The sequence below is a fragment of the Silurus aristotelis genome, assembly GCF_946808225.1.
Source record: "Silurus aristotelis genome assembly, chromosome: 10".
Classification (NCBI taxonomy): domain Eukaryota; kingdom Metazoa; phylum Chordata; class Actinopteri; order Siluriformes; family Siluridae; genus Silurus; species Silurus aristotelis.
Genome location: NC_139583.1, coordinates 14,340,999 through 14,367,244, shown reverse-complemented (window position 1 = coordinate 14,367,244; position 26,246 = coordinate 14,340,999). Strand labels below are relative to the sequence as shown.

The 26,246-nt window shown below is 38.2% G+C and overlaps 1 protein-coding gene across 2 annotated transcripts in view; it reads right to left on the bottom strand.

The window, feature by feature from the left end:
* The window catches only part of cftr (CF transmembrane conductance regulator), a 37,438-nt gene extending 13,363 nt beyond the window's left edge, over nucleotides 1-24,075 (bottom strand). The window contains exons 1-20 of one of the 2 annotated variants that reach the window (XR_014535322.1): nucleotides 23,717-24,075; nucleotides 23,119-23,229; nucleotides 21,944-22,055; nucleotides 21,194-21,409; nucleotides 20,970-21,059; nucleotides 19,917-20,080; nucleotides 19,356-19,481; nucleotides 18,934-19,180; nucleotides 16,976-17,068; nucleotides 15,950-16,123; nucleotides 15,577-15,768; nucleotides 11,323-11,417; nucleotides 10,450-10,536; nucleotides 6,259-6,967; nucleotides 5,436-5,567; nucleotides 3,130-3,167; nucleotides 2,644-2,918; nucleotides 2,478-2,557; nucleotides 2,197-2,347; nucleotides 136-363 (exon numbers count right to left, since the gene is read on the bottom strand). Coding sequence is in view for 1 of the 2 variants with exons in the window: in XM_083552021.1 (XP_083408147.1) it covers nucleotides 136-363; nucleotides 2,197-2,347; nucleotides 2,478-2,557; nucleotides 2,644-2,918; nucleotides 3,130-3,167; nucleotides 5,436-5,567; nucleotides 6,259-6,967; nucleotides 10,450-10,536; nucleotides 11,323-11,417; nucleotides 15,577-15,768; nucleotides 15,950-16,123; nucleotides 16,976-17,068; nucleotides 18,934-19,180; nucleotides 19,356-19,481; nucleotides 19,917-20,080; nucleotides 20,970-21,059; nucleotides 21,194-21,409; nucleotides 21,944-22,055; nucleotides 23,119-23,229; nucleotides 23,717-23,769 (3,373 nt within the window). In the remaining variant the exon portion in view is untranslated. The remainder of the gene's footprint in view (nucleotides 1-135; nucleotides 364-2,196; nucleotides 2,348-2,477; nucleotides 2,558-2,643; nucleotides 2,919-3,129; nucleotides 3,168-5,435; nucleotides 5,568-6,258; nucleotides 6,968-10,449; nucleotides 10,537-11,322; nucleotides 11,418-15,576; nucleotides 15,769-15,949; nucleotides 16,124-16,975; nucleotides 17,069-18,933; nucleotides 19,181-19,355; nucleotides 19,482-19,916; nucleotides 20,081-20,969; nucleotides 21,060-21,193; nucleotides 21,410-21,943; nucleotides 22,056-23,118; nucleotides 23,230-23,716) is intronic. The other variant, XM_083552021.1, reaches the window with a different exon arrangement.
* Nucleotides 24,076-26,246: the final 2,171 nt, after the last annotated feature.

Genomic DNA, 26,246 nt, shown 5'->3' with positions numbered 1-26,246 from the left:
CCAGTATTTAGCTTCAACTAACATGAATACATATAGTTCACTAGTTCACATAGAGTACACTATAAAGGCTGCATAAGCAATACGCCTGATACACTCTGGATAGCTTTAGAGTGGAAAATAGAAGAGAGTACTTACGATTGGTTCCCACTGCAATCCAGGCGGCAAGTGTGAAGAAAAAAAAATAGATGATGTCAGCACGGAAGAGGAACCAGCGCAGGGTGGAAAGGTAGAGGAACCAGATGGCTGTGTGTGTGTTGAGGACTTTATGAAACAGAGTTTCGAAATAAGTTTGCCGTTCGAAGGCACGGATTGTCCACAATCCTTTTAGTGAGATGATGAGATGGGAGAAAATAGGACTACGAGCTGGATAAGAGGGACAGAAAGGGAGGGAAGGGGGGAATTAGCAAAAGGAACATGCCATTGGGCTCATAGAATGAATGTGGATATAGTAAAGTAATATTAAATATTAAAGTAATTATTGTTCAAGCTTTTTAATTAGGACTTTACACAAGCTTAACATTAAACAATGCTGTTTATCTATACTTCATCCCTTCTAAAGGAATGATATATAATATATTCTATTACTGAATTGGACACAATAGTAGAATCAAGCGTACTGATGCTTGATTGATTGATTGCATTTGGAAATGTGACACTGTTCTGATTTTTTTAAAACATCCTATCACACCTGGTACAAGGTAGAAATCAGGAAAGGGAAGGAAAAATAAATTCTGCCACTGTCCTCTGGCTATCAAGTCCATCAAGCCAGCCTTACCTGCATGTATATATATGTATATATATATATATATATATATATATATATATATATATATATATATATATATATATATATATATATATATATATATATATAAAGCTCTGTGTGTAGCATTAACTTTTCTCAAACTATTTATCATCACATTTTGAATAATTGTTACAGGATGTAAACATGAACTCCCTTTCACAAACAAGACCAACCCTCTCCTGCTTAAAAAAAAACTTTCTTTTCGGCTTCTCCCGTTAGGGGTCGCCACAGCGGATCCTCCGCACGTTTTGATTTGGCACATGTTTTACGCTGGATGCCCTTCCTAACGCAACCCTCCCCAATTTATCCGGGCTTGGGACCGGCACTAAGAGTGGCTGGGGATGGTTCCCTGACCGGGAATCGAACCCGGGTCGCAGCGGTGGGAGCGCTGCATCTTAACCACTAGACCACCAGGGGACCTTAAACTTTCTTTCGGCTTCTCCCGTTAGGGGTCGCCACAGCGGATCCTCCGCACGTTTGATTTGGCACATGTTTTACGCTGGATGCCCTTCCTAACGCAACCCTCCCCAATTTATCCGGGCTTGGGACCGGCACTGAAAGTGGCTGGGGATGGTTCCCTGACCGGGGATCGAACCCGGGTCGCAGCGGTGAGAGCGCTGCATCTTAACCACTAGACCACCAGGGGACCAACCCTCTCCTGCTTAGTATGCCATTTTCACGAATGATGATTGCATGGTAAGAAAGAAATATTCTGTTGAGCTGTTCCAAAATTGTCCTACTTCAGTGTGGAAAATCCTCATTTGCTCCTTGTGTGACCTTAGAAAGACTGACATAAAACTGGCCACCAGTGTTTTAGGATAACACATTTCTGCTTCCTGTTCGTGAAGCAGGGTGAGAATTGATCTGGATAGTCTGGATCAGCAGTGGGCTTATAGCGTCTTTTGGGACATATCACAATGCAGACAAACAAAGACAAACAAAGAGGCAAAATTCTAACTTCTGCCCATGCTGCTTCCTTTGAGATTACCCATCTCCTCCTGCCTGACTCATTCATCCTCTTCTCCTCTCCTGTTTTCTGCCATGTTGTTGACCTTCTGCCAGGCCCTTGTCAACATTGCTGTTTCTCCCCTGGAAGAGAGTCATATCCCAGCCTAAATCATGTCCATTCAAATCTGTATTAAACTGAGACCTAGGCTTTCCTTTTAGCCATCCCCATAATCTCTGCTGGAATGTGGTTCTCATTCTTAGGATTCTTTCTGATTATCAAATTTTTAACCAATATATTTCTGCCTCTTAAACAAAGCTGACACCACTGCTAATTTTGTAGGCATGCTGCTTAAATAAGGGAAAGAATCACGGAAACTGTAAAACATTTGCTCCTGCAGAGTGCATTCAAAAACTGGCAGCCACACGGCACTGTTTCTTCTCACCTTCTGTCTCCATTTGCTTTAGCTGTTGACCTGTGCGCAGGAAGTATTTCCTCATCACAATAAAGACCAAGGCCAAGGGCGTAGCTGCAAGGAATATGTATGGCCGCATGATGGACACCACCAGAATACATCCCAGCACCACCAGGGTCAGCTGTATAGTGTAAAGAAAATGTCTAATCCAGGCAGCCTAAATTCAAGATGGCTTAAGCCATAGTACTCAGTGCTAAAAATCATAAAAATGTTTTGCCACACAGTTTTTGGAACTTATTGTGGCTACAAACCTGGACAAGGTCAAACATCAGCAAAGGCAACATGTCATCTATTGTAGCCATGTCCTTAGTGAACTTGTTCATGATACGACCTTTAAGAATGAAAACAGAGTGTAAACACAGATAACACACACACTGCAACACATTACAATATAGTTGTAAATGGTCTCTCACTCACCTGTTTTCATGGTATTGAGAACAGACATTGGTGCCCTTAGCACAGAACTCAACATTTTCTGATGCAGTTTCTTGGATATGGTGATCATGGTGTGGACCAGAGGAAGCCCTCGAAAAAAGCCCAATGCTAAGATGCTCTCTGAAGTTGCTACATAGATGTAAATGATGTAATAGCTGCTGGTTTGTCTGACAATGACAGCATACTGTGTACCAGTTAGTGATAAATTGGTTTGCTTGGTGGCATTTGATCCAGGTTGCTCCTCTTTCCAGATCTCACTGAAAAAAAGAATAGAGCAAATGCAATGGTTTAGGACTATATTGTGTAAAGACTACTGCTACATAATTTAATATACTTGGTTATAATAAAAAACAAATAAACCACTGACAACTTTTCATTAATTATAGAATAGGAAAAAAGTATGTCAATTGTTGATCTTATTGCTTTTTGTGTATATAATGAATTAAGAGGGCTTTCGTTAATACTCACTCAGTTATCAGAAATATCCCAACAACAGATCCAGCCACCTATAAACAGAAATGTAAGCAATCATCAGCAACAAAAAAAAAACTGAGGAAAAGAGACTTGACTCTTTTTTGGGCTTTGAACCATTGAACCTCTTTCAAGCATTTCAGCCAAATGGACCAGTTTCATGTTAGTAAATAATCTTGTTGTGCCCATCATCACAGCTGGCCTCAGTTAGGTAGTCAAACAACCAGCAGACAGACAAATCCCAGCTGCCCAGTGTCAATTGTACAATGCAACGTTGATTCTCAAATTTTTTAAATTCTAAGCAATCCACAAAATCCAAACATCCAAACATTCAGTCTTCAGAATTTAATATTCAGTATGACATCTGAATTTTACTCACAGCTAACTAGTATTGAGTTAATACATGCAGCTCAATTGCGCCTCCTCCACCTTGTCTCCAAAACGTCCTACATGCGCTGTCCCTCTAATAAACTCATTTCTAAACTTGTACATCCTCGTCACTCTCAACAAAAACCTCATCTTTAGCTCTGCAACCTCCAGCTCCACCTCCTGTCTTTTACTCAATGCTACTGTCTCTAAACCATACAACATCGCAGGTTTCACCACAGTCCTACAAACTTTCCCTTTCACTATCGCAGATCCCCTTTTATCACAAATCACTCCTGCCACTCTTCTCCACCCACTCCACCCTGCCTACACTCTTTTCTTTACTTCCCTAACACACTCTCCATTACTTTGCACTGTTGACCCCAGGTACCTGAACTCCTCCACCTTCTCCACCTCTTCTCCCTTCAACCGCACCACGCCACTGCCCACCCTCTCATTCACACACATGTACTCTGTCTTAATCCTACTGACTTTCATTTCCCTTCTCTCCAGCAAACAGGGAAGGGCTCACAGATGTTCACCTCTTCTCTCAGCCTGGCTTCCACTACTCTTTCCCATAACTTCATCGTGTGACTGATCAACTTTATTCCCCTGTAGTTACTGCAGGTCTGCAAATCTCCCTTATTCTTAAAAGCCGGTACCAGCACACTCCTACTCCATTCCTCAGGCATCTTCCAAAATCCTGTTAAACAATTTGTTAAAAACTCCATACTCCAAACGTATGTCATCTGGTCCTACCGACTTTCCACTCTTCATCCTCTTAATCGCTGCTCTCATTTCCTCCCTACTAATCCTATCCACTTTCTGCTTCACCATCTCCACACCATCCAACCTTCTCTCTTTCTTATTTTCCTCATTCATCAGCTGCTTAAAATACTCCCTCCATCTTCTCAACACACTCTCCTCACTAGTCAACACGTTTCCATTTCCATCATTTATGGCTCTAACTTGCAGTACATCCTTCCCAGACCCTCTGCCTGGCCAATCGGTATAAATCCTTTTCTCCTTCTAGAGTGTCCAACTTCACATACAGCTCCTCATATGCTTTCGCCACATCCCTCTTTACCTGCTGCCACATCTCCCTGTACTCCTGCCTATTTTTCTCATCACTCTGTCGATCCTAATTCTGTTTTGCCAACCTCTTTCCCCTTATGCTTTCCTGCACTTTCTCATTCCACCACCATGTCTCTTTGTCTTTCTTTCTCTTTCCAGATGTCACACCACGTACAATCATCCAGCACCTCTTCACTACCACCAAGCCCCGTCTGACCTCTTTCCTGAATCTCACACTACAGTCTTCCTCATTCAGTTTCCATCATCTTGTTCTTCTTTCAGTCTTCACTCTCCTCTTCTTCTTTACCTCCAAAACCATCCTATAGACCACCATCCGATGCTGTTTAGCTACACTGTCCCCTGCCAACACCTTACAGTCTCCAATCTCATTCAGGTTGCATCTTCTACATAGAACATAGTCCACCTGTGTGCACCTTCCTCCACTCTTATATGTCACCCTATGCTCCTCCTTCTTCTTAAAATACGCATTCACCACTGCCATTACCATCCTTTTAGATCTACCACCATCTGCTCTTCCACATTTCTCTCCTTAAGGCAATACCTACACATCACCTCCTCATCACTTCTGTTCCCTTCACCAACATGCCCATTAAAGTCTGCCTCAATCACCAATCTTTAATTCCTAGGTACACCTTCTACCACTTCATCTAGCCTACTCCAGATTTTTTCCTTCTCCTTTATCTTACAACCCACTTGTGGAGCATCGGCACTCCAGCTTCATGTTAATCACCCTATCAGAAACTCTCATCACCTCCACTACACTCTTACTGTACTCTTCCTTCAGAATCACCCCTACACTATTTCTCTTCCTATCCACATCATGAAACGTTTAGCATGATTACCTCAATAACATAAATGATGAGGATGAAGATCAGAACATATGTAAGGCTTTTGTTGGTCGCCACATATCTGATGTACGTGTTCCATTTTGTGGTTTCAAAAGTGTCCTCTATTTGTTCATCTGCAAAGCATGCCTGTGAAAAACACAGAGCTAATTATTAAAAAACAGCATGGATTCAAATATGATTTCGATGCTATAATAAAAAAAAATTCACACTTTTCTAAGGTATTAAGTCATATATGTGGTATTATGGTAGTGCAGGTAGCATTATCTTACATCTCCAGTGCCCCCCAGTTCCAATCTGTGCTTGGTATATTGACTGTGTATTTCCTCCCACCTCCTACCACTGGCTATTACAAATTGCCCAGAGGACTGAATAAGTGAGCATGCTTCCCACATGGATGGGCATAGTGCAACTACTAAGTGCCTGACAGATTAGGGTCACTCATCCACAGTGTTTAAAGGTCCAGTTTCCCAAAATCCTTCACTTTCATAAAAATCTGAATCATCAACTAACCTAACTGGTGACAACAGTCACTTTTTAATGTTTACTGATTATTAGTTTGTAGCTTTAAATAACATATTAATTTGCAATAGTTCATGTTACCACTTTAAAGAAACTATATATTTTTTCTTTATTTGTTTAGTGTTTTCTTGCCTATTATTTTGTCCTTTAAGCAGAAAAATAACACACGTTTTACTGTCCATTCTAACTTTTTTTTTTTACCTATTTGTAAAATGCAATAGGGTGAATAAAACAAAGGCTAGTTTCCAGTGCCTATAGAACAATAGAACAATGTGTCATTATGTCTAGCCTCTCTTACCTCAATATTCTCCTCAACCATTTCTCCAGTGATGTTGTAGACACTGTCTTTGGACAGTCTACGGGTATAGATGTCAAGCTCCGAGGCCAGTTCACTCTGGGGTACAATGGACAAACGGCTATGGAAGGAAGACTGCAGCTGGTCACGTCTACCTAGACCCTGTGCATTGGTCATAAATGCCAGCACAGACTGCCTTCTCTGCCCTGCCATGTGCACACCATGGTTGTGATACATATCATTGCCCATGAAAGACTCATCCACCAGCTCATTCTCAGGCACCAGGGAGAACTTGCGATCAGGCAGAGGTCGCTTGGCCTCCTCTTCTATCACCTGGATGAAGGAAGCCTTTCGGTCGGTTGTAAGTGGATTGATGATTACTGAAGCTTTCCTTTCGTCCATGTAGGTGGGAGGAGCCACTTGCCGATAAGAGGGACGATCTGGACGTATTCCTGCAGTTTCATCCACCGATATTCTGCGCAATGTCTCAGTAAGGATGGAGCACCGGCGTTCGGCAGTTATGTTGTCATAGGCCTCCAGACCCAGCAACAAAGAGCTGAAATCAGGGCGCCTTGACTGCAGCTCTGAGAACGTGCCGTAAAAAAAACACTCACCGTTGTGCAGTAGCAGGATTTTATCAGCCCGCTTTAAGTGCTCAATCTTATTGGTGACCACAATGCGGGTCTTGGAGGCCATGAGCCTGCATACACACCTGGGAGAAAGACATCTGCTTACAGGTGATTTAAAACTAAACAGATACTTAAAAACCTCTGTGCAATGTATCTCAATTATATAAACAAATGATTTAATATATATAAATAAAATATCTCACATTCCAGCAACCATTTTAGTGTATCTTCTCAAGGGACAATACTAATATAATTTAGGGACTTTTTGAGAATGGGCGCCTAATCTATCAGATCTGACAAGTAGCATGAAGTCAGTGCCCAAGATCTAGATATTTACAACATTTAAGTGTTGGCAGAGTTATGCGATGGGCAACTATGGAGAAAAAGGGAAGACCAAGAAAAAACACTACAAAAGACATTATAACCAACATAAACATACTTGGACAAATTAGCAGGAGCAGCGACGGAGAACACGGGAAAAAAGCAAATTAGCATGGTGGAGAGTGTCAACGAGATTAGGGACTTTTGACAAGACAGCCACAAACAGCTTAAGGATATAAAAGAAAACCTGAACAAATCTTATAAAAGAATCAAAGAGATTAAAAAAATTTAATAGATAAAGCAGAGAATTGAATTGAAAACACAGAAGAAGTGCTGGAAGGGATGCTACAGCTAACGGCACAAATTGAAGCCAGGCTAAATTACCAGGAGAGTCGAGCCTCAAACATCAGGACTTATGGCGTACCAGAAAGAGCTGAGGAAAACTCTTCGGACATGATTTCTTTCCTGGAAGAGTTCCTTAAATCGACCTTAAATCTGAACCCACCGGTGAACCTCCAGATTGAACGGGCCCACAGAGCACTCGCACCTAATTCATTAACCGCAGCCAAACCACGCTTAATAATTCCCATGTTTCTTAACTAGGACAAGGACAAGGACAGGACAGGACAGGACAAAACGGCCTGGAGGAGGGAGGTAATTGAATAGAAAGGCAAAATGATTTCCTTTGATCATGACCCTGACATGCTATGGAAACGGAGGAAATATCAAGAAGCTAAAAAGACGCTGAGGGAACATGGCATCAAAATTCCAAACACGATTCATGGCCAGGTTAAAGGTGTTCTATGCTGAAGTCACGGTTCTCTACAACTCCGTGCAAGAGGCAACTGCTGATAATGAAAAAATGGGTCTTCCCGTGACCCTACTCAACTCACCCTCCTCACTAATTGAGCGCGTTTAGTGGCTGACCTGGTGAACGATCAGCAAGAGGTCCGGTGCACCTGCTCGCACACACCCATCTTATACACACAAACTTTGTGCATTTAGACGTTTACAAACAGACGATTAGTGAGTATAAAGAGATGTCCCCTTTATGAGTTTTAAATTGATGTTGATGAAGGTATTCTGATGCTCTTTCTTTGTCATTTTGTAATTTTCTTGTTTTCATTGCAAATTTACAAGGGGATGCTACTCAATGACTGCTATACGAGCTTGAGGATAAAGGATAAAAAAGACACTAGAATATGTGGAATAAAAGAAAATGACTAGTTCTAATAATATAGCATCATATAACATATAATTTCCTAAATCCTGTAAAAAGAAGCAAGATTCTGACTAAACATAAAAAAGAGAAAATCGAGATCGCATTGCTTTAAAAGACTTGAATCTCAAAATTGCATATGAGCATCTTGCTGAAATAAAAGACAGAGAAGACAGATGTATAATGATAAGAGGTAGAGTTGAGGGCACCTTTATCACTATTCTTAATGTCTGTTCCCCCTCAGGAAGTAATTTTTTTTTTTTTAAAGACTTTGATAGTCCTAATAGCATTTGAATCGAAGGCCTTTCTATTGGCGGGGGGATTTTAATGTTTTATTAGACCCTAAATTAGATTCTTTTAATTCTTTCGCTCAACTAGTAAGCCTACTGAGGAAACAGATAAATTTTAAAGTTAAAAGAAATAGGTTTGGTTGATGTATGGAGAGACTTCCATCCAGGACAAAGAGACTTTACATATTATTCAAACCCACATACATCCTATTCAAGAATTGATTACCGTATTTTTCGGACTATAAGCCGCTACTTTTTTCCTACGGTTTGAACCCCGCTGCTTAAACAACGGAGCGGCATATTTATTCATTTTTCCCGGTTTCACAAACTTTAAGCCAAAAAATTGAACCCTATAACATTGGACCAATGAAATTTCCAAACAGAAACGAAAAAACGCACCTCACCTGTGTTCTGAGCTGCACGGCATCGGGAGAAAAAAGTTTTTTTTAAACGCACAACGATACCAAAAGATAAACTCCCGAGAGAAATAGTTGTAAAAGGAAGGAGGAAGACAGCGAACAATGACTTTCTTGATAGGCTACTCTTTAGATACAAGCCATTGTAACGCGTTGAGTTTGGTGAAGGGAGAGCTCGCTAACTCCAGTTGCAAAATACCGCTATACTCCTAAAGAAGCGCAACATATTTCATATTTCATTGTCCCAATCCCGGCTAAAAGGATTGAATTGATAATGCCGGATGTAATTAATTCTGATCGATCTGGTTTCATTCGGGGTAGGCAAACGCAAAACGACATAAGACGGACTCTCCATATTGTCAATCATATCCAAGATTCTCTGGATAAACTGATTTCCAGATTCATATGGCATGGCAAGAAACCAAGAGTAAAATATAAAAACCCTGCAGTTAAGTAAAGAAAAAGGAGGGGTGGCCCATGCATGTTTGCAAAAATAATTCTGGGCAGCACAGTTGAGATTAACAGTCGATTCGTGCAATCCAGAATATCAAGCAAGATGGAAAGAGATTGGTTGGTTTAACGAGATTCTATTCAAGTGGTCATTGCAGGTGAAAATTTAATAAAAGAATAATAAAATTGTTTCAAGATTATTATGGACTATAACCTAAAGGACTCGGTGAATGTATTGAAATAAAGGGTGAATATGACGCTGATTTTGAACCAAATACTTTAGAAAACGCTTTAGAATATGGGCTAAGAAAAGGGATCACTGCCTACTGTTCAATCATAGATAAAGGACAATTATTAGATTTCAATTCTCTTAAAAAATTATTCAATCTAGAATTTTAAGGATTTTTTCAGATATCTTGAGATCCGACAACATTTCTATAAAAAAGAAAATGTAAATAGGGACTAAAGGAGACCCAAATAAGAGTGTAAGAGTTAAAATATTCTCCTCAACTTACAAATTTGAACCAATGTCAAAATCTATAACTAAATTATATAGAGAATTGGTGGATTTACAAGGAGATTCACCTCAGTAAATTAAGGAGAGATGGGTGAAAGAAAGTGTTTTTTTTATCTATAGTATTGTCCCCTGAGAAGATATACTAAAATGGTTGCTAAAATGCGAGGGGTGTAGTAAAAGGTACTAAAAAGGTAGGACACTATATATATATATATATATATATATATATATATATATATATATATATATATATATATACACAGTCTGTTTCATATTGGGTTAACTCATGAACGGACTACCACAATCACTACATACTGTGTTCATGTGATAGTTTCATATTTGATATACATACTTGTCAAATATTTCTTTCTCTGTAGCAATATCCAAATGTGTGAAGGGTGCATCAAGCAGGTAGGTATCAGCATCTCTGTACACAGCCCTAAATGATTAAAACAAAACATAAGTTTTAATCTCATAAAGAACACTAGTCCCCAACCCTCGGGCTGCGGACCGGCACCGGTCTGTGGGTCAATTGGTACCGGGCTGCACAGAAAGAATACAGCACTTACATTATTTCCGTTTTATTTATTAATGATTCTGAACGATGTTTTATTTTGGAAAATTACCGGATTCTCTCCTCCACATCTGTCTATGACTCACTTTTAAAGCATGTCAAGATGCTTCCCTCGGTCACAAATCTTACCTCCATCCGCTACCTTTTTAAAGGGGCTGCACATAATACATTACTGCTAAATTGAAACCCCGAAGCTAGCAAAATGAACAAAAATCAACACAGTGGATTCACGTTTATTATTATATTTAGAAAATACCAGTTTTTATGCCGTTCATATAATTTATTTTGTTGTATTTATCCACTACACCTTAATGACTGGTCCAACATTAAACCGGTCTGTGGAACAAAAAAGGTTGGGGACCTTTGCTTTTTTTTAAGAATAATCTGTTTGTTTTCTAAACAGCTTAGGGATCCCCTTGGTTCAAATAGTTCACCCACTCATTCTAATTACTCTTAGAATAGAAATCTTAAAATAAATATTTAAATTATGAAGTTAAACAATTCTTGAAAAATTTTTAATAAACTTTATCAGATCAAATCTATATACTAAGAGGGTCTTTGTATAGAACTTGTATGTTGCTGTAATACATTTTTTTTTTCTTTGCAGATATATTCTAAAATATAAGATATTTTCCTCATCTGAGCATGTACCTAGCTAGGGCGACCCGTGCTTTCTGTCCCCCACTCAGGTTCAGACCCCCCTCGGCCAAAGGTGTCCTATCCTTCTCAGGAAGAGCAGCCAGGTCCTAAAGATCAAAGCAGAGTAGAAAGCTCCATTTATTTCTTTTCAGTAGATCATAGTCCTTAACACAAATAATCTCATTATTAGTTCTGAAAGCTGAGAAAAAGACACTGGGAAAGTTGAAAAGATTCATGCTGCAAAAGACCACTTGATATATTTGAATTGGGTGCAATATATCATTTACAGACATCACACACAATGAGGCAAGATTTTTATACACATCTAAGAGTCAGCTTTATTTACTATTATATCTTATATGAATATTATATGGAAATTGTCTTGGCACATTATACTTCTCAGCAGATACAACAATATTGTCACAATTTACATCATTTATCATTTATCTTACCTCCTCCTTGACACCTTTTGTCCAGTTTTGGGGCATCAGAGAGAAAGAAATATATCATATGTTGTTAAAAAGCTTCATTAAAACAATGACCTGTCTGGTTAGGTTAGTATTTTTGCTGTAGTTTAGGAGGAAACTTATGATATGATATACGAGGCATATAATGAGCCCAAAACCTTATGTGACCGTAAAAGTGGAACGAACCACCTGACTCAAGTCCATTGAAGTCAGCGGTAAGAAAAAGTGAATTGAGTAAATAGATGTTTGTTTTTTTATAGGATAAGGAAGCCACAAACATTTTATGAGGCTGTCAACACAAGATCTTGAATGTATAGACAGAGCTTTTAGTCTAGCACTGTGAGAATGCTATGACATGGATTCCCTCTGCTTAGCATACAGAGAAGCCAAGTTTCTTTAGAAATCTGTTAAAATGAAGACAATATTGTAGTCACTGTAAACACAATAGCTCTGTTAAAACAGTGTTAATAACAGGATAGCGTTAATATTGCACTCATCAGAGGATAACCGACCCCACTTTTCTTAAAGAAAACTTTTCCTGTCATTTTTTACAGCAAATCTGATTGGTCAATCAATTATTATTGATTTACTACTATATTGTTTGGATAAGCAACAGCTTAGTCAAAGGAACCTGTATGACAAATGCACCATATAATCGACATCTAATAATAAACAAACACAAAAGCTTTTTTCAGTTTGCTGAAATTTTTTTTATTTTGCATTTATGGAAGGTCTCGAATGTCACTACTTTACAATGGTCAGTAGAGTCATAAAAGAGTCTTTAGAACAAAGAACTCTGATCTTTCTGCTTTCCTAATAACATGACTTATTTTATGTTTTTATTAACAGTGTTCAATTGGTAATGGAAAATGCTACAGTATGATTAAGTAATACCAGGGACTAACTAACTAACAAATTAAAATTTTTGTAAAGTATTAATCTGTATGAAGAATAAAACACCCCATCAGTGATTATTTTCCTGTAACAGTAGGGCTATACCATTCATGTTTTATTCTCTACATATCTAAACAGCACATGCACTGAAACAAAACTACGATAGTGTTATTTAACTAACATCCATTAGTTCTATTGTGCATATACAGTGTATATATTAGGCTTTTTTTTTTTTTTTTCTGGACCAGAATTTATTTAAGAGTTCTGTGTATTAGTGTATGTCTGTTATGAGATAAATGTAAATAGTTAAAGAGAACATAGACAATTATAGTGACAAGCCTAATTAATTATATTAGTAAAAAAAAAAGTTTTTTTCTAAGGAACATTTTTTTGTGATTCTCAAATAGAGTTTGGTGTGAGATAAGCACCTTATTGAGCACAGAGTGTGACTATGCAGTCTATGAAGCGTTTCAGAGCTGTGAGCTTCTTTTCACAGGAGACTCGATTAAACTGGGCTCTGTCACTCAACAAGGTTTTGGCTGCATATGATTGGCTGTTTTGGTATCAAGAGATTGCAGTTGAAGGGGTGAGCCGTATTGAGTAATATGACACAGTAACGCAGCATTGTATCTAACAAAGATTCTCAGTTCGACTGCCAGCTGAAAATTCCAAGTGGCATGAGATTAGCAAGACAACAAGTGAGAGACAGACAGAGAGTAAAGGCTTTTTTCAATTTTCTAACCAAATAGTGCATCCAGAAAGTATTCACAGAGCTTCACTTTTTCCACATTTTGTTATGTTACAGCCTTATTCCAAAATTGATTAAATATATTATTGACCTCAACATTCTACAAACAATACCCCATAATGACAATGTGAAAGATGTTTGAAATCTTTGCAAATGTATTACAAATACAAAACAAAATAAAATCACATAACTAAGTTTTCACAGCCTTTGCCATTACACTCAAAATTAAGCTCAGGTGCATCCTGTTTTCACTGATCATCTTTGAGATGTTTCTACAACTTGACAAGAGTCCACCTGTGGTAAATTCAGTTGATTGGACATGATTTGGAAAAGCACACACCTGCATGTCCGAGCACAAACCAAGCCATGAAGTCCAAGGAATTGTCTATAGACCTACAAGACGGGATTGTATCGAGGCACAGATCTGGGGATGGGTACAGAAAGATTTCTGCAGCATTGTAGGTCCCAATAAGCACAGTGGCCTCCATCATCCGTAAATGGAAGCATTTTGGAACCACCAGGACTCTTCCTAGAGTGGGCCACCTGCTAAACTGAGCAAACAGGGGAGAAGGGCCTTAGTCAGGGAAGTGACCAAGAACTCGATGGTCACTCTGAAGAGCTCCAGTGTTTCTCTGTGGAGAGAGGAGTACCTTCTAGAACAGACCTGGGCAAACTACGGCCCAATCATAAATTACAGGGATGCACCGAAAATTTTTGGCCGAAATACCTAAATCACCAAAACAACACGACAGAAACACAATTGTAATGACGCAATAAAAAAGCGCAGCAGCACACGGTTATCTGGATAAGAGCCAACATGTCTGCGGTGTGCGGATAGTGATTTGCAGAACATGCAATGCTGAAATTTCAAGAGGGGGTGTATCTGTAAAGAGTTTCTCCAAGTCGGGTTTAATTTATCACCTGAAATCCAAACATCCCGATTGCCTTCTAAATATGAGAAGAACGCGGCGCAGAAAAGTAAAGTCAATCCGAGCATGCGCACTCCGTCTGTAGAGGACGTTTTTGAAAAGGCAAGAAAGTTTCCAGTGATGGTGCCAAGGCAAAAGGCATAACACAAAAAATTATGGATTTCATTGCCTTTTGAATTTAATTTTCATTTCGGTGCATCCCTAAAATATTATCGTTGGTGTGGCCCTCTGACACAATTCAGGTTTCTCATGTGGCCCCTTGTAAAAATTAATTGCCCACCCCTGTTCTAGAAGAACAACCATCTTTGAACCACTCTACCAATCAGGCCTATATGGTAGAGCAGCCAGATGAAAGCCACTCCTCAGTAAAAGGCACATTACAGCCCATGTGGCATTTGCCAAAAGACACCTGAAGGACTATCAGACCATGAGAAACAAAGATTAAACTTTTTGGCCTGAATTCCAAGCGTCCAGGGATTGCTCATCAAGTGGCAAATACTATCCCTACACTGAAACATGGTGGTGGCAGCATCATGCTGTGTCGATGTTTTTTAGCGGCAAAAACTGGAAGACTAGTCAGGATCATGGGACAGATAAATGCAGCAGTGTACAGAGACATCCTTGATGAAAACTTGCTCCAGAGCACTCTGGACCTGACTGGGCAATGGTTCATCTTCCAACAGGACAATAACCCTAAGCACACAGCCAAGATAACAAAGGACTGGCTACGGGACGACTCTATAAATGTCCTTAAGTGGCCCAGCCAGAGCCCAGATTAAACCCGATTGAACATCTCTGGGGAGATCTGAAAATGGCGGTGCACTAACACTCCCCATCCAACGTGATGGATTTTAAGACGTTCTGCAAAGAAGAATGGGAGAAACTGCCCCAAAATAGGTGTGCCAAGCTTGTAGCATCACACTCAAAAAGACTTCAGGCTGTAATTGGGGCCAATAGTGCAAATTTGCAAAGATTTCCAACAAACTTCTTTCACGTTGTCATTATGGGGTATTTGTAGAAACTGTGAGGAAAAATTATGAATTTAATCTTTTTTGGAATAAGGCTGTAACATATATTTGTGGAAAAAGTGAAGCGCTGTGAATACTTTCCGGATGCACTGTACAAAAAGAGAATTACAAGCAGGGATAACAGACACACGGGGAGAAATATATGAGAAAGAGTGAGAGTAAGTGAAATAGATCAAATTAAGTGAGTTAGATAAAATTACCTCCTCTAGCTGGCATGCTTTAACTACTCTGCTATAGCGGTATTCTGCATAGGTCAGCCCAAACAGGATGTTCTCTCGGATGGTGCCAGGCATGATCCAGGCAGTCTGGGAGGAGTACGAGACACGGCTACTGTGTCGGATTTTTCCTGAGGAAGGGACCAACTCTCCCAGGATGGTCATTAACAAGGAGCTCTACCCATAAAGGAGATTAAATAGAACAGGTCAGATATGGAGAGCTTTTATTGGTCACCTCAGTCAGCTGAGTACTCATAAATTAGCTGTAGTGTTTCGGTCTCCACATAAAGCATTTAGTGTCTCAGTATAGTATATATATTTGTATTATGATTATTTTTTTTTCAACATGTAATCCTACCTTTCCAGATCCCGTTGATCCAGCCACTGCCAACATTTCACCCTTTTCTAGGTGCAAGCTAATATTCCTAAGCACAGGTGTTACATAGAGGTTGGTGAAGAAGAGTCCATCTCCGTTTGGATAACCATTTGCTTTGCTCTCTTGCTTAATCTTCTCAAAGAGCTCACCAATACCCTGCCGTAAAAAAAAGAGTCTCATAAACACAGCACACCCCTATACTATTACATGCCGCATAGTATCCTTGTGATTATTATAATATGGTCCACAAATTAAACAGATGACTTTAACTGTAAGACCAGCTAATTATTATTTTTTTATAGGGTGTTAACAGGAGTCAACAGAGTCCCACAGAATAGCATGTCATGCCCAGGACAGGCAATGAATTTTTAATAAGTTAAAGCTTAAATCCCATCCAGTGACTAAATCATATGCTCATCTGACCAATTATTTGTTATACCAACTGTAAAAAAAGATCATGCAAAATACATGGTTTGTTATAGTTATGGTAGATCAGATGGTTTATCTTATTTCTATTGTCACTGGCAAGAAGAAACATCCTACAAAGAAGCACAAGAGGTTTCTACAGTTGCTCTGAGCATTTTCACTGAAACACAGGAGTTGAAAAGTACACTGGAATAGAGAAGTGGGTGTGACTCTGGTTTAATCATTGACTTCTGTCAGGCTTTGTTGGATAGTAGCTTCAAATGGGGTGAGACAACAGCTGACAAAAGGGCACAGGCTATTAACTGCCTCTTCCCACCATTTAAACCAAGTTTCAGTGAGTACCTGCTCACTCTGCTAGCAGGCAGAGAGTCTGAGAATTAGATCCACCACCATTCACACTGTCATTCAACCAGAAGTTATTTTCACTACAAAGGAATGTGTAAAATAAGTAATATTTTTTCATAAATGACAGATTTTCCCATTAAACTCCACCCACAAAAAGCATCAGAATCCGGGCCCTGATATGATACGCAAAATGTTAGTGTCTATACATTTTCAGAAAGAGTTTACTGAAATGATTACCTCATCCCAGGAAGCTGTGATGTTTTCGAGTTCCAAGTCTGTAATGCTGAGGTCATACTCCATCAGTTTGTATTCTTCCTTGCTGAGAAAATCCTAAAAGCCACAATGGATAAAATAAAGAACTGTAAATACATTTTGAGGTGCATATTTGGATACAGTCTGAGACAGAAACGGTTACCTTGGGCCCTGTTTCAGGACAGTACAAACAGTTATACAATGATACAAAGAATCCGCCATGCTGTGCAATTTGTAGCAGTGCTGAACCACAGCACAGCAATTCATATCTTTTGGGTTAGAGAGTTGTGGTGTGAATAACAACACCTGGTTCAGGCACTTTTGAAAATTTATTGTTAGACAGCTTTTATAAGCTTCATTCTGTCTTTAAACCGCTACAGAAATACTAATACAGTAGCAATCCATTTTAGGCTTAAACTATAAAGTAAGAAGTGCATTGAGATTAATATATATATATATATATATATATATATATATATATATATATATATATATATATATATATATATATATACAGTATATATATATATATATATATATATATATATATATATATATATATATAAATATATATATATATATATATATATATATATATATATATATATATATATATACACAGTGAGGAAAATAAGTATTTGAACACCCTGCTATTTTGCAAGTTCTCCCACTTAGAAATCATGGAGGGGTCTGAAATTGTCATCGTAGGTGCATGTCAACTGTGAGAGACATAATCTAAAAAAATAATCCAGAAATCACAAAATGTGATTTTTAAACTATTTATTTGTATGATACAGCTGCAAATAAGTATTTGAACACCTGTCTATCAGCTAGAATTCTGACCCTCAAAGACCTGTTAGTCTGCCTTTAAAATGTCCACCTCCACTACATTTATTATCCTAAATTAGATGCACCTGTTTGAGGTCGTTAGCTGCATAAAGACACCTGTCCACCCCATATAATCAGTAAGAATCCAACTACTAACATGGCCAAGAAGAAAAGAGCTGTCCAAAGACACTAGAGACAAAATTGTACACCTCCACAAGGCTGGAAAGGGCTACGGGGAAATTGCCAAGCAGCTTGGTGAAAAAAGTCCACTGTTGGAGCAATCATTAGAAAATGGAAGAAGCTAAACATGACTGTCAATTTCCCTCGGACTGGGGCTCCATGCAAGATCTCACCTCGTGGGGTCTCAATGATCCTAAGGAAGGTGAGAAATCAGCCCAGAACTACACGGGAGGAGCTGGTCAATGAAAAGAGCTGGGACCACCGTTTCCAAGGTTACTGTTGGTAATACACTACGACGTCATGGTTTGAAATCATGCATGGCACGGAAGGTTCCCCTGCTTAAACCAGCACATGTCCAGGCACGTCTTAAGTTTGCCAATGACCATTTGGATGATCCAGAGGAGTCATGGGAGAAAGTCATGTGGTCAGATGAGACCAAAATAGAACTTTTGGGTCATAATTCCACTAAACGTGTTTGGAGGAAGAAGAATGATGAGTACCATCCCAAGAACACCATCCCTACTGTGAAGCATGGAGGTGGTAGCATCATGCTTTGGGGGTGTTTTTCTGCACATGGGACAGGGCGACTGCACTGTATTAAGGAGAGGATGACCGGGGCCATGTATTGCGAGATTTTGGGGAACAACCTCCTTCCCTGCAGCTGTATCATACAAATAAATAGTAAAAAAATCATACATTGTGATTTCTGGAGGTTTTTTTTTAGATTATGTCTCTCACAATGGACATGCACCTACGATGACAATTTTAGACCCCTCCATGATTTCTAAGTGGGAGAACTTGCAAAATAGCAGGGTGTTCAAATACTTATTTTCCTCACTGTATATATATATATATATATATATATATATATATATATATATATATATATATATATATATATATATATATATATATATATAAATAAAATTCCATACCTCAATTTTCCAGATAAGCCTGATGGTGTCGTACCACATCTGGATAGAAGCCGGCAGTTGGCGAGTGATGGTCATGCGCAGCACCATGCAGTATGAGAGAGTAGTGAAGATTCTTCGCACTGTGATGCCCGTGGTAAGGGCTTGAGGTACTACTGCTGCCGTGATCACCCATATAGCAGAGAAGAAGTAGGCAGAGCTGTAAAAATAACGCAGAGAGCCGATCTTCCGGGTCAGCTGGACCTCATCCCTAAAAGCAGTTGAATGAATGCATAAAAAAAATTCTTAGAATTTACATACAAACTCACTTAATAAATATTTAGTAAAATATGAAAGCTAGCATCCGGCATTTTTTAAATTCCAATAAATAGTTTTTTTGTAACGTAGGAAATTTTGGTCAGAGATTTTGGTAAATTTTATCTTACTGTCTGATATTCTTGATAATGGTCTCCATGATCTCCTCCCAGCCATAGGCTTTCACTGAGTGCAGGTTCTCCATTATTTCCGAGGTCAGGGCAAGACGCTTATTAGTAAGTAGTACTCTTTGTGCTCTTGTTTAAAAATACAAAAAGAGAGAATACTTTCAGAATGAAAAGGGTCAATGGTTTTTCTTTTTTTTTTTTTTTTTGGTCATCTGGCTAAGCACAAAGATTGAACCTGAAAGAAAACTTCACATGGGAAATACAGATGTGATTGTAAATACAGAAAGCATGCTGTCTGAATTGAGCATAGCTAAAAAGTTGCCAGCTCCAGCTCTTCCCAGCTATGTTTACATTTCTCAAAAGCACAAGGCAAACCAAGGTCCTGATTAGAGCGCAAAATCTGAGCTACCTGTTCTAACTCATCAATAAAACCCAACCAGCATCAGACTCAAATGGAATGTGGTTTTGGGTAGGAGTGATATAATGAGATAGAAGGAAAAAAATTTACAAATCCAAAACCGCATATCTATGTGGTACTACAAATATGAGTAGGTAAATACTTACTTGTAAGGTCCCATTTTATGGGAAAGACAGGCCTGGATGACTCCCAGTAAGGAGATTGCAGCCAGGGCACAGAAGCTGTTGAATTCTATGAGCTCCCAAATGAATCCCACACACAGGATGCACTGCAATGGAGAAATCCATACAAAGTGGGCCATGCCCAGGCTCTGTACAGCACATAGAGCTTCTGATTAATTTTCAGCATACTGGGAGGTACCCATAGTAGGGTGAATACATAGGTAGGGCATAGGTTAAAAAAAAAAAGAAAAAAAAAGAAGGAGGATAGATTCATAGGATGCGTTCAAATTGAGAATAAATGTGTCTGATCACCTTGAGGAGAGAAATAAATAAATGGAGACTATTATGTAATATAGGTCCTTGTCCTTTTTATTAAAATTGGTATGCATATAATAGCTTATGAAGCTAACTAACAGGTTCAGCAGTCAAATTCTATAATGGGCAAATGGCAGAGAATATTATGTACAAAGAAAACAGCATATGTGGCTTTGTTCTAATTTTTGTCTGCTAAGAATGCATTTTTGGCTGTTATTCAACAGTTAGACAGTCAAAAGACAGGCCTGAGTGGTTGCTAACAAGAGGAAAAAAAACTCAAATCCACAATAATGACACTCTAATCAAATGTAATACATTAAAAGAATGGTGGGGTATTTGCTCTCCCTCACAACCAAAAAAAACCACCCAGAATTTGTGTATGTCCTCTAAGACAAAACTTTCACACCCACCACATTTAATACCGGTGATAATTGACTCAGAGAACTTGCAAAGTGTATAAAAATTCATCACCCTGGCTCAACTTTCCTAAAGGGTTCTAAAGTTCAACCTCCTTGGCTTTACTTTCTCAACCACCACAGCAAAATCTAATATAAAATGCTTTACCTACTATATTTACTTTCACATAAAAAGCAGCTTTATAGGTGCTAGCATTTGTGTAAGTTGTTGATTGTGCTAAATGCCACCAAATATCGGTTTTATGAGGAACAAGTTCCTTCAGTTTACAACCTACATAAACAGAAAAAAAGTGCTTCTTGTACTTGCCTGATCAAACTTGCCCAGGTTGGCTGACATCAGGCTGACCAGCTGTCCTGTACTGATTTTGTCTAACACTCTGCTGGATAGCTTTAATGTCTTAGAACCACAAAAAAAGAAAAGAAAATCTTGATTCTTTAAATAAACAGCATGCTTACATGATAGCAATGAGCCAGCAAGTCCTAAATACAAATGCTTATTGATATTAAACATTTGAGCTTACTGCAACACACCTTTTTATAAATTAAGCTGAAAAGGGCAATGCGGATCTGCATGCCCAGGTGGTGCAGTCCAAACATGGCGGGCTGCAGCAGGAGGAAGCGGGTGATAAACAGTAGGCCTAGGCCAAAGGCCAAAAAGTAGCCCTGTTCTCGCTCTGGCTCATGGTAGGGGTCGAAAGAAGCAATGATTCGGCCCAGGAGTTGCGGCTGCACAGTTTTTGTGACTTCCTGTGCAAGAAATGCAGAAAGGTGAGACTAATGCCAGCTTGAATCCACATAATGATCTAATTCTCATTATGCATAACAGAAACTCGTATTGTGCTAACTAACCACAAAATCCTCCTACAATAAACAATGACAATATAACACAAACACTGAATAACACGGATGGCATTTCTAGTGAATATCTACCTAGTGAATAATAGCATTTCTAGTGAATAATCTACCTATATTACACACATATTATTACCTGCCTAACAGTAAATATATATATTTTGTATTTTTACACAAATCTTGTTAAATAAGCAATGATAACAGAAGGATCACCCCATTGAAAATAATTTAACACAAATGAGCAGAGTCACACTTGACCATGAGCTGCTCCATCAATAACCCGACCATTGATGGAGCCACAAGCTAGCATCCATAATATGCATATAAATACAGACTTCTTGTCATTTTTGTGCAAAAGAAAGACAGAGATTTATATAACATGTAAAATGAAGTACACATTTGCACATAAATAGACATTTAGACACTTACCCCAAAATAAAGGAGCACTCCAAATAAAATGAAAGGTCGAATGAAGCATCGGGAAAGTGCTCGGAGGAGGCTTGGTTTTTTCTTTGCAGTTATAACTTCTCTGTCCCATTCTCTGTGTATGGAGATACCGGAAGCCCAAAAGGATCAGTTAAATAGCTCTCTATATCCTCCTATCCACTGTTAAAATAGTGGTGTGCACATTGTTCAGGACTATCTTATATAACCACAGCGATTGTGCCCACTTATTAAACCAGGCAAAGAGCCCTTTACAAACAGGAGACTGCTCCAAGCTTTTCAGTGGAGAAAAAGTTCAAATTCCCAAAAGACATATGTGTTTCAGGACTTAAAAATACTGTGCACTATCTATCACCCTCTAGGTGCTTGGCACTTTAAAAGGTCATGTTTGATGCCCGTTAAATTGGCAACCAAACCCAAGCAAACATATTGTTGGCTATGTGAATCACTGCATTCAATGGGGTTTTACTGGAAGCAGCAAGGTGGCATTTACCCTGTTACCCTGAAACACCGCAGTAATACTTTTACTCAAGAGGCTGACATTTAAATCTTTAGACTTCTGGAAGACAATAGGAAATGAAGTGATATGTCCTGTTAGCAGCCTTTCAAGCTGTAAATTTTGCAATGTTTAAGTTTTGAGTCTGTCATTCATTCCATCACTGAATGAATAGACCTAAGGATACAAACAGCACTAAAGGCTGCATGACATTTTTTAATAAAACCCGAAAAAGCCATTAATAGAATTAGAGTGTCTTAATAGAAATTTTTTAAACAAAAAAGCCCAATTTTCTGATTACTTTTCTTTTCCAAAAACACATTTTTTATTCAGCACAACTGGTAACCCCAGCCCAGAACCAAACCAGAACCTCTGGCAATGCTCTTTGAAGCAACACTATGCCACTAAGCACTAACCCTCAGACGTAACGGTGATACACAAGAACCAGTAACTGTTCTGATACAGTTTTGTTCTTCTAACGTTTGTTTGTACCATTAAATACCAATTTTGTCCTGTTTACCTGTGCTAAGTTGTAGTTTACTTAAATAAATGTTTGGACATGAAAAGGGTTGGATATGATTCACAAACGACGTTATGTGCTTTTGGAAATCTCTCACTTTCGAACAAGCAGAGCATGCAGAGGCAGTGTGTTGAGAATACAAACTTTTCCAGACGTTCTGCAAGCACGTCTGCAGCGTCCTGCGATGCAGCCTGGTACACATCTGATGGCTTTAGTTTTTCCCTAAAACCTTTTTGCATAATAGGGCTTGTCCACCTGTATACAGTCAGAAGAGTTGGTTATTAACAAATAAACTAGTTTCAGTGGAATCATTATTCAAATCAACTCAGCTGCACAATGCAGTGAGTGTTTTTTTTTTTTTACACATTATTAAGTCATTTATCAGTTACACAGAAAGCACAGATGGAAATGCCAAATTAATGCACAGTTCAGTCTCTTAAAAAAAAGATTCACATGAATTTTAATTCATTGTAGTTGAATGATGATGCATTTAAAAACATTTCATATGAACATTTGATGTTTATCCTTAAATAAGTTTTTAACACATTCCTGAAAATAATGTAATCAATTGAACCACATACACCTTAGATGTACAGTTTAGCAATCTTTTTTGATGATACTTAATTGACTAAGTGCAATATCTACACAGTGTCATGTGGGACAGAAGATAATAATTACATGGTGTATAAAAAAGAAAAAATTGTTGTGCTGCTTTATGAAGACAATCAGGGTTGAACCTTACCAGAAAAAGTATCTCGAAAGGAAGCCGGCATCATCCACAGGTGATTTCTGCATCCTAAAAGAAACCTCCGGGAGCACCTTCACTAATCATGGAAGCTTGTACATGAGGAATAACTCTAAAGCACTTCAGCACTTTTCGATTTCAGTGCGTTCAGAGAGATCTTTTTTCTCGATCTTGTTTTGGCGAACCGGAGTCGTCAGTGCGCGCGCGGATCGCGTCTGGCGATTACACTGAGAAGGTTCGAGGGCGCGCGCGTGTCCTTCTGTCACAGCGCAGGGGCGAGTGAGGGCTTCACACCACTGCAGCTCTCATACACAGATCGCACGGACATGTCACTCCTACACGGACAGGTTTTTAAAGAGATGGCCATTGTTTAAAAAAGGAGGGGGGGAGCTGATTAAATTGTGGGAAAACCGGTAGGCAAACACTTGTATCGTTCACGTGTAAATCATACAGACCTGAGAGAAAATCATTCACTCTCATGCATGTAAATGCATTCTTAAATTCTGTACAAAACCGTAAGGGATGGAATTAGAAATTAATTTAGGTGGAAAAGTGATAAAAAAAAATAAAGTACAAGGCACTTTTCTGATTATATTTGCAATCTTAATATGTATGATTTTTTAAATCATACATATTTTTTTTTTTAACTCAGATTAGTTTAGTTGATGATACAAGGCAAGGTGTTCCGCTGGGTTTCTCTAAAAATAAAAGTTCTCTGAGAATTGTGAAAATGTTAGAGCATGTTTTCAAGCATTTTTCATTTAATCCTTTATTTGTAATCCTATAAGTGCTTGCAGGGTCAATCAGGATCCAGACCAGATCATGTATACCATGGGCATTAAGTGCATAGGAACACACCCTAGATGAGATGAAAGTCCATTTACTGCTATGCATTTGGAAATTGGGAGGAAACCAGAGAACCAAGATGAAACTCACATGGACACCATATGAACTTGTGAAGCATGCTGACAATAGCCCAAGATTAGATAGAACCAGTGCACTTGGAGCTGTGATGAAGCAGTGTTACCTGCTGCACCAACAATCCATTCTGTCTTCTCAGCCTTATTGCCAATAGTAAACATTTGTAAAAAAAAAAACTTTTTAATGAGTGTGGTATAATGTTTCTTTAAACATTGCAAAAGCAATGCTGACGCAACATAACATTATTATAAAATACTTTATCTGGACTGTTTTATTATTGTTATGCAAGATAATGATGGCAATAAAATGTTAGTTTAAAAGTGTCAGCATCTTGAAAACTGTTATCTCATTCTAATCGTCCACTTAAAGTTATAGGTATGTATAAATCTTTATATTTGATATAAAGTGGTATATTGGTGGTATTTATAATCAACTGCAATGAAACAACTTAAAGTACATTCTCAATACATAACATTTCCAACAATTTACATTTTAAATCATCATTAAATCATGATCATTCTTGCGAATCAGGCTGATTTTATATTTAGACTTGAATCATTGTTTCTTTTCCACAAAGAAATTCTACTTTTGGTCAAAATGATGCAGGCTTTATGTTAACAGAGCATATTTCACCTAGCTGAATGTCACAATGTGACGTGAATTTTGGTATTTTTGTGACTTTTGATGAAACGGATTACATAAACGCTGGTGTTTTTCTTGTCATAAAGCTAGTAAAAACAAAAACAATCTAGATAATTTCCCATTATATAATAATTATTTTGTCAAATATTTAAGTAAGAAAATCGTACAAAAAATCATACAAAAAGATTTTACATACAAAAGTTTCTACAGCTATGTAATTTTTTTTTTAGAATAAAATAACATTTTGACTTTGAAATTTTTGCAATCAAAGTGTGAAAGTGTTGTTGTTTTTTTATCATCCCACTTCATTAAATAATTGTAAAAATTGGGGCAATATGCTTTAGGTTTCTGGGGCAATTGGTAAGTAAGTGAGAACACTCAAAACATTTACAATGATTACATTTATTTTTTCATAGTACTACCAAAGAACCACTACAAATCTTGTTTTAAAATTGTAGCTTAATACAGTATTTTCACTTTTTAGATGAGGATCAACATATTTAAAAAAAAATTTTTTTAATAATTTTCAATTATAGTGTATTCTGTCTGATATTGGCCATAAAATATTGATGAAAATATGCACAACTTCTAGTAAACTGAATTGCATAGTAAAGTGGGAACGTGGTGTAATTCATAGAGAAGGTTACAAAGAAAAAATAATTAATAACAGGAAAGTTAAATCAATGGGCCAGGGATTGGTGTCATAAAACACATGCAGAGGTTAATTATGTGGTCAATTATTTATTATATCTAGCTTTCTTTAAAAATGGTTAATGTGTCTCACTTACAGTATGTTTAGCCAGTTCACTTGTATTTAGCCTGACTGTAATGTTCAATGTTTATACACTAATACATCTAACATTCTATTCTCATGCTGAGTCATTCGATCATCGATCCTTACAACTTTACTCTATGCAGGAACGCAATTAATCCTAGAGTCTATAAAAAGAACAATGGGCACACT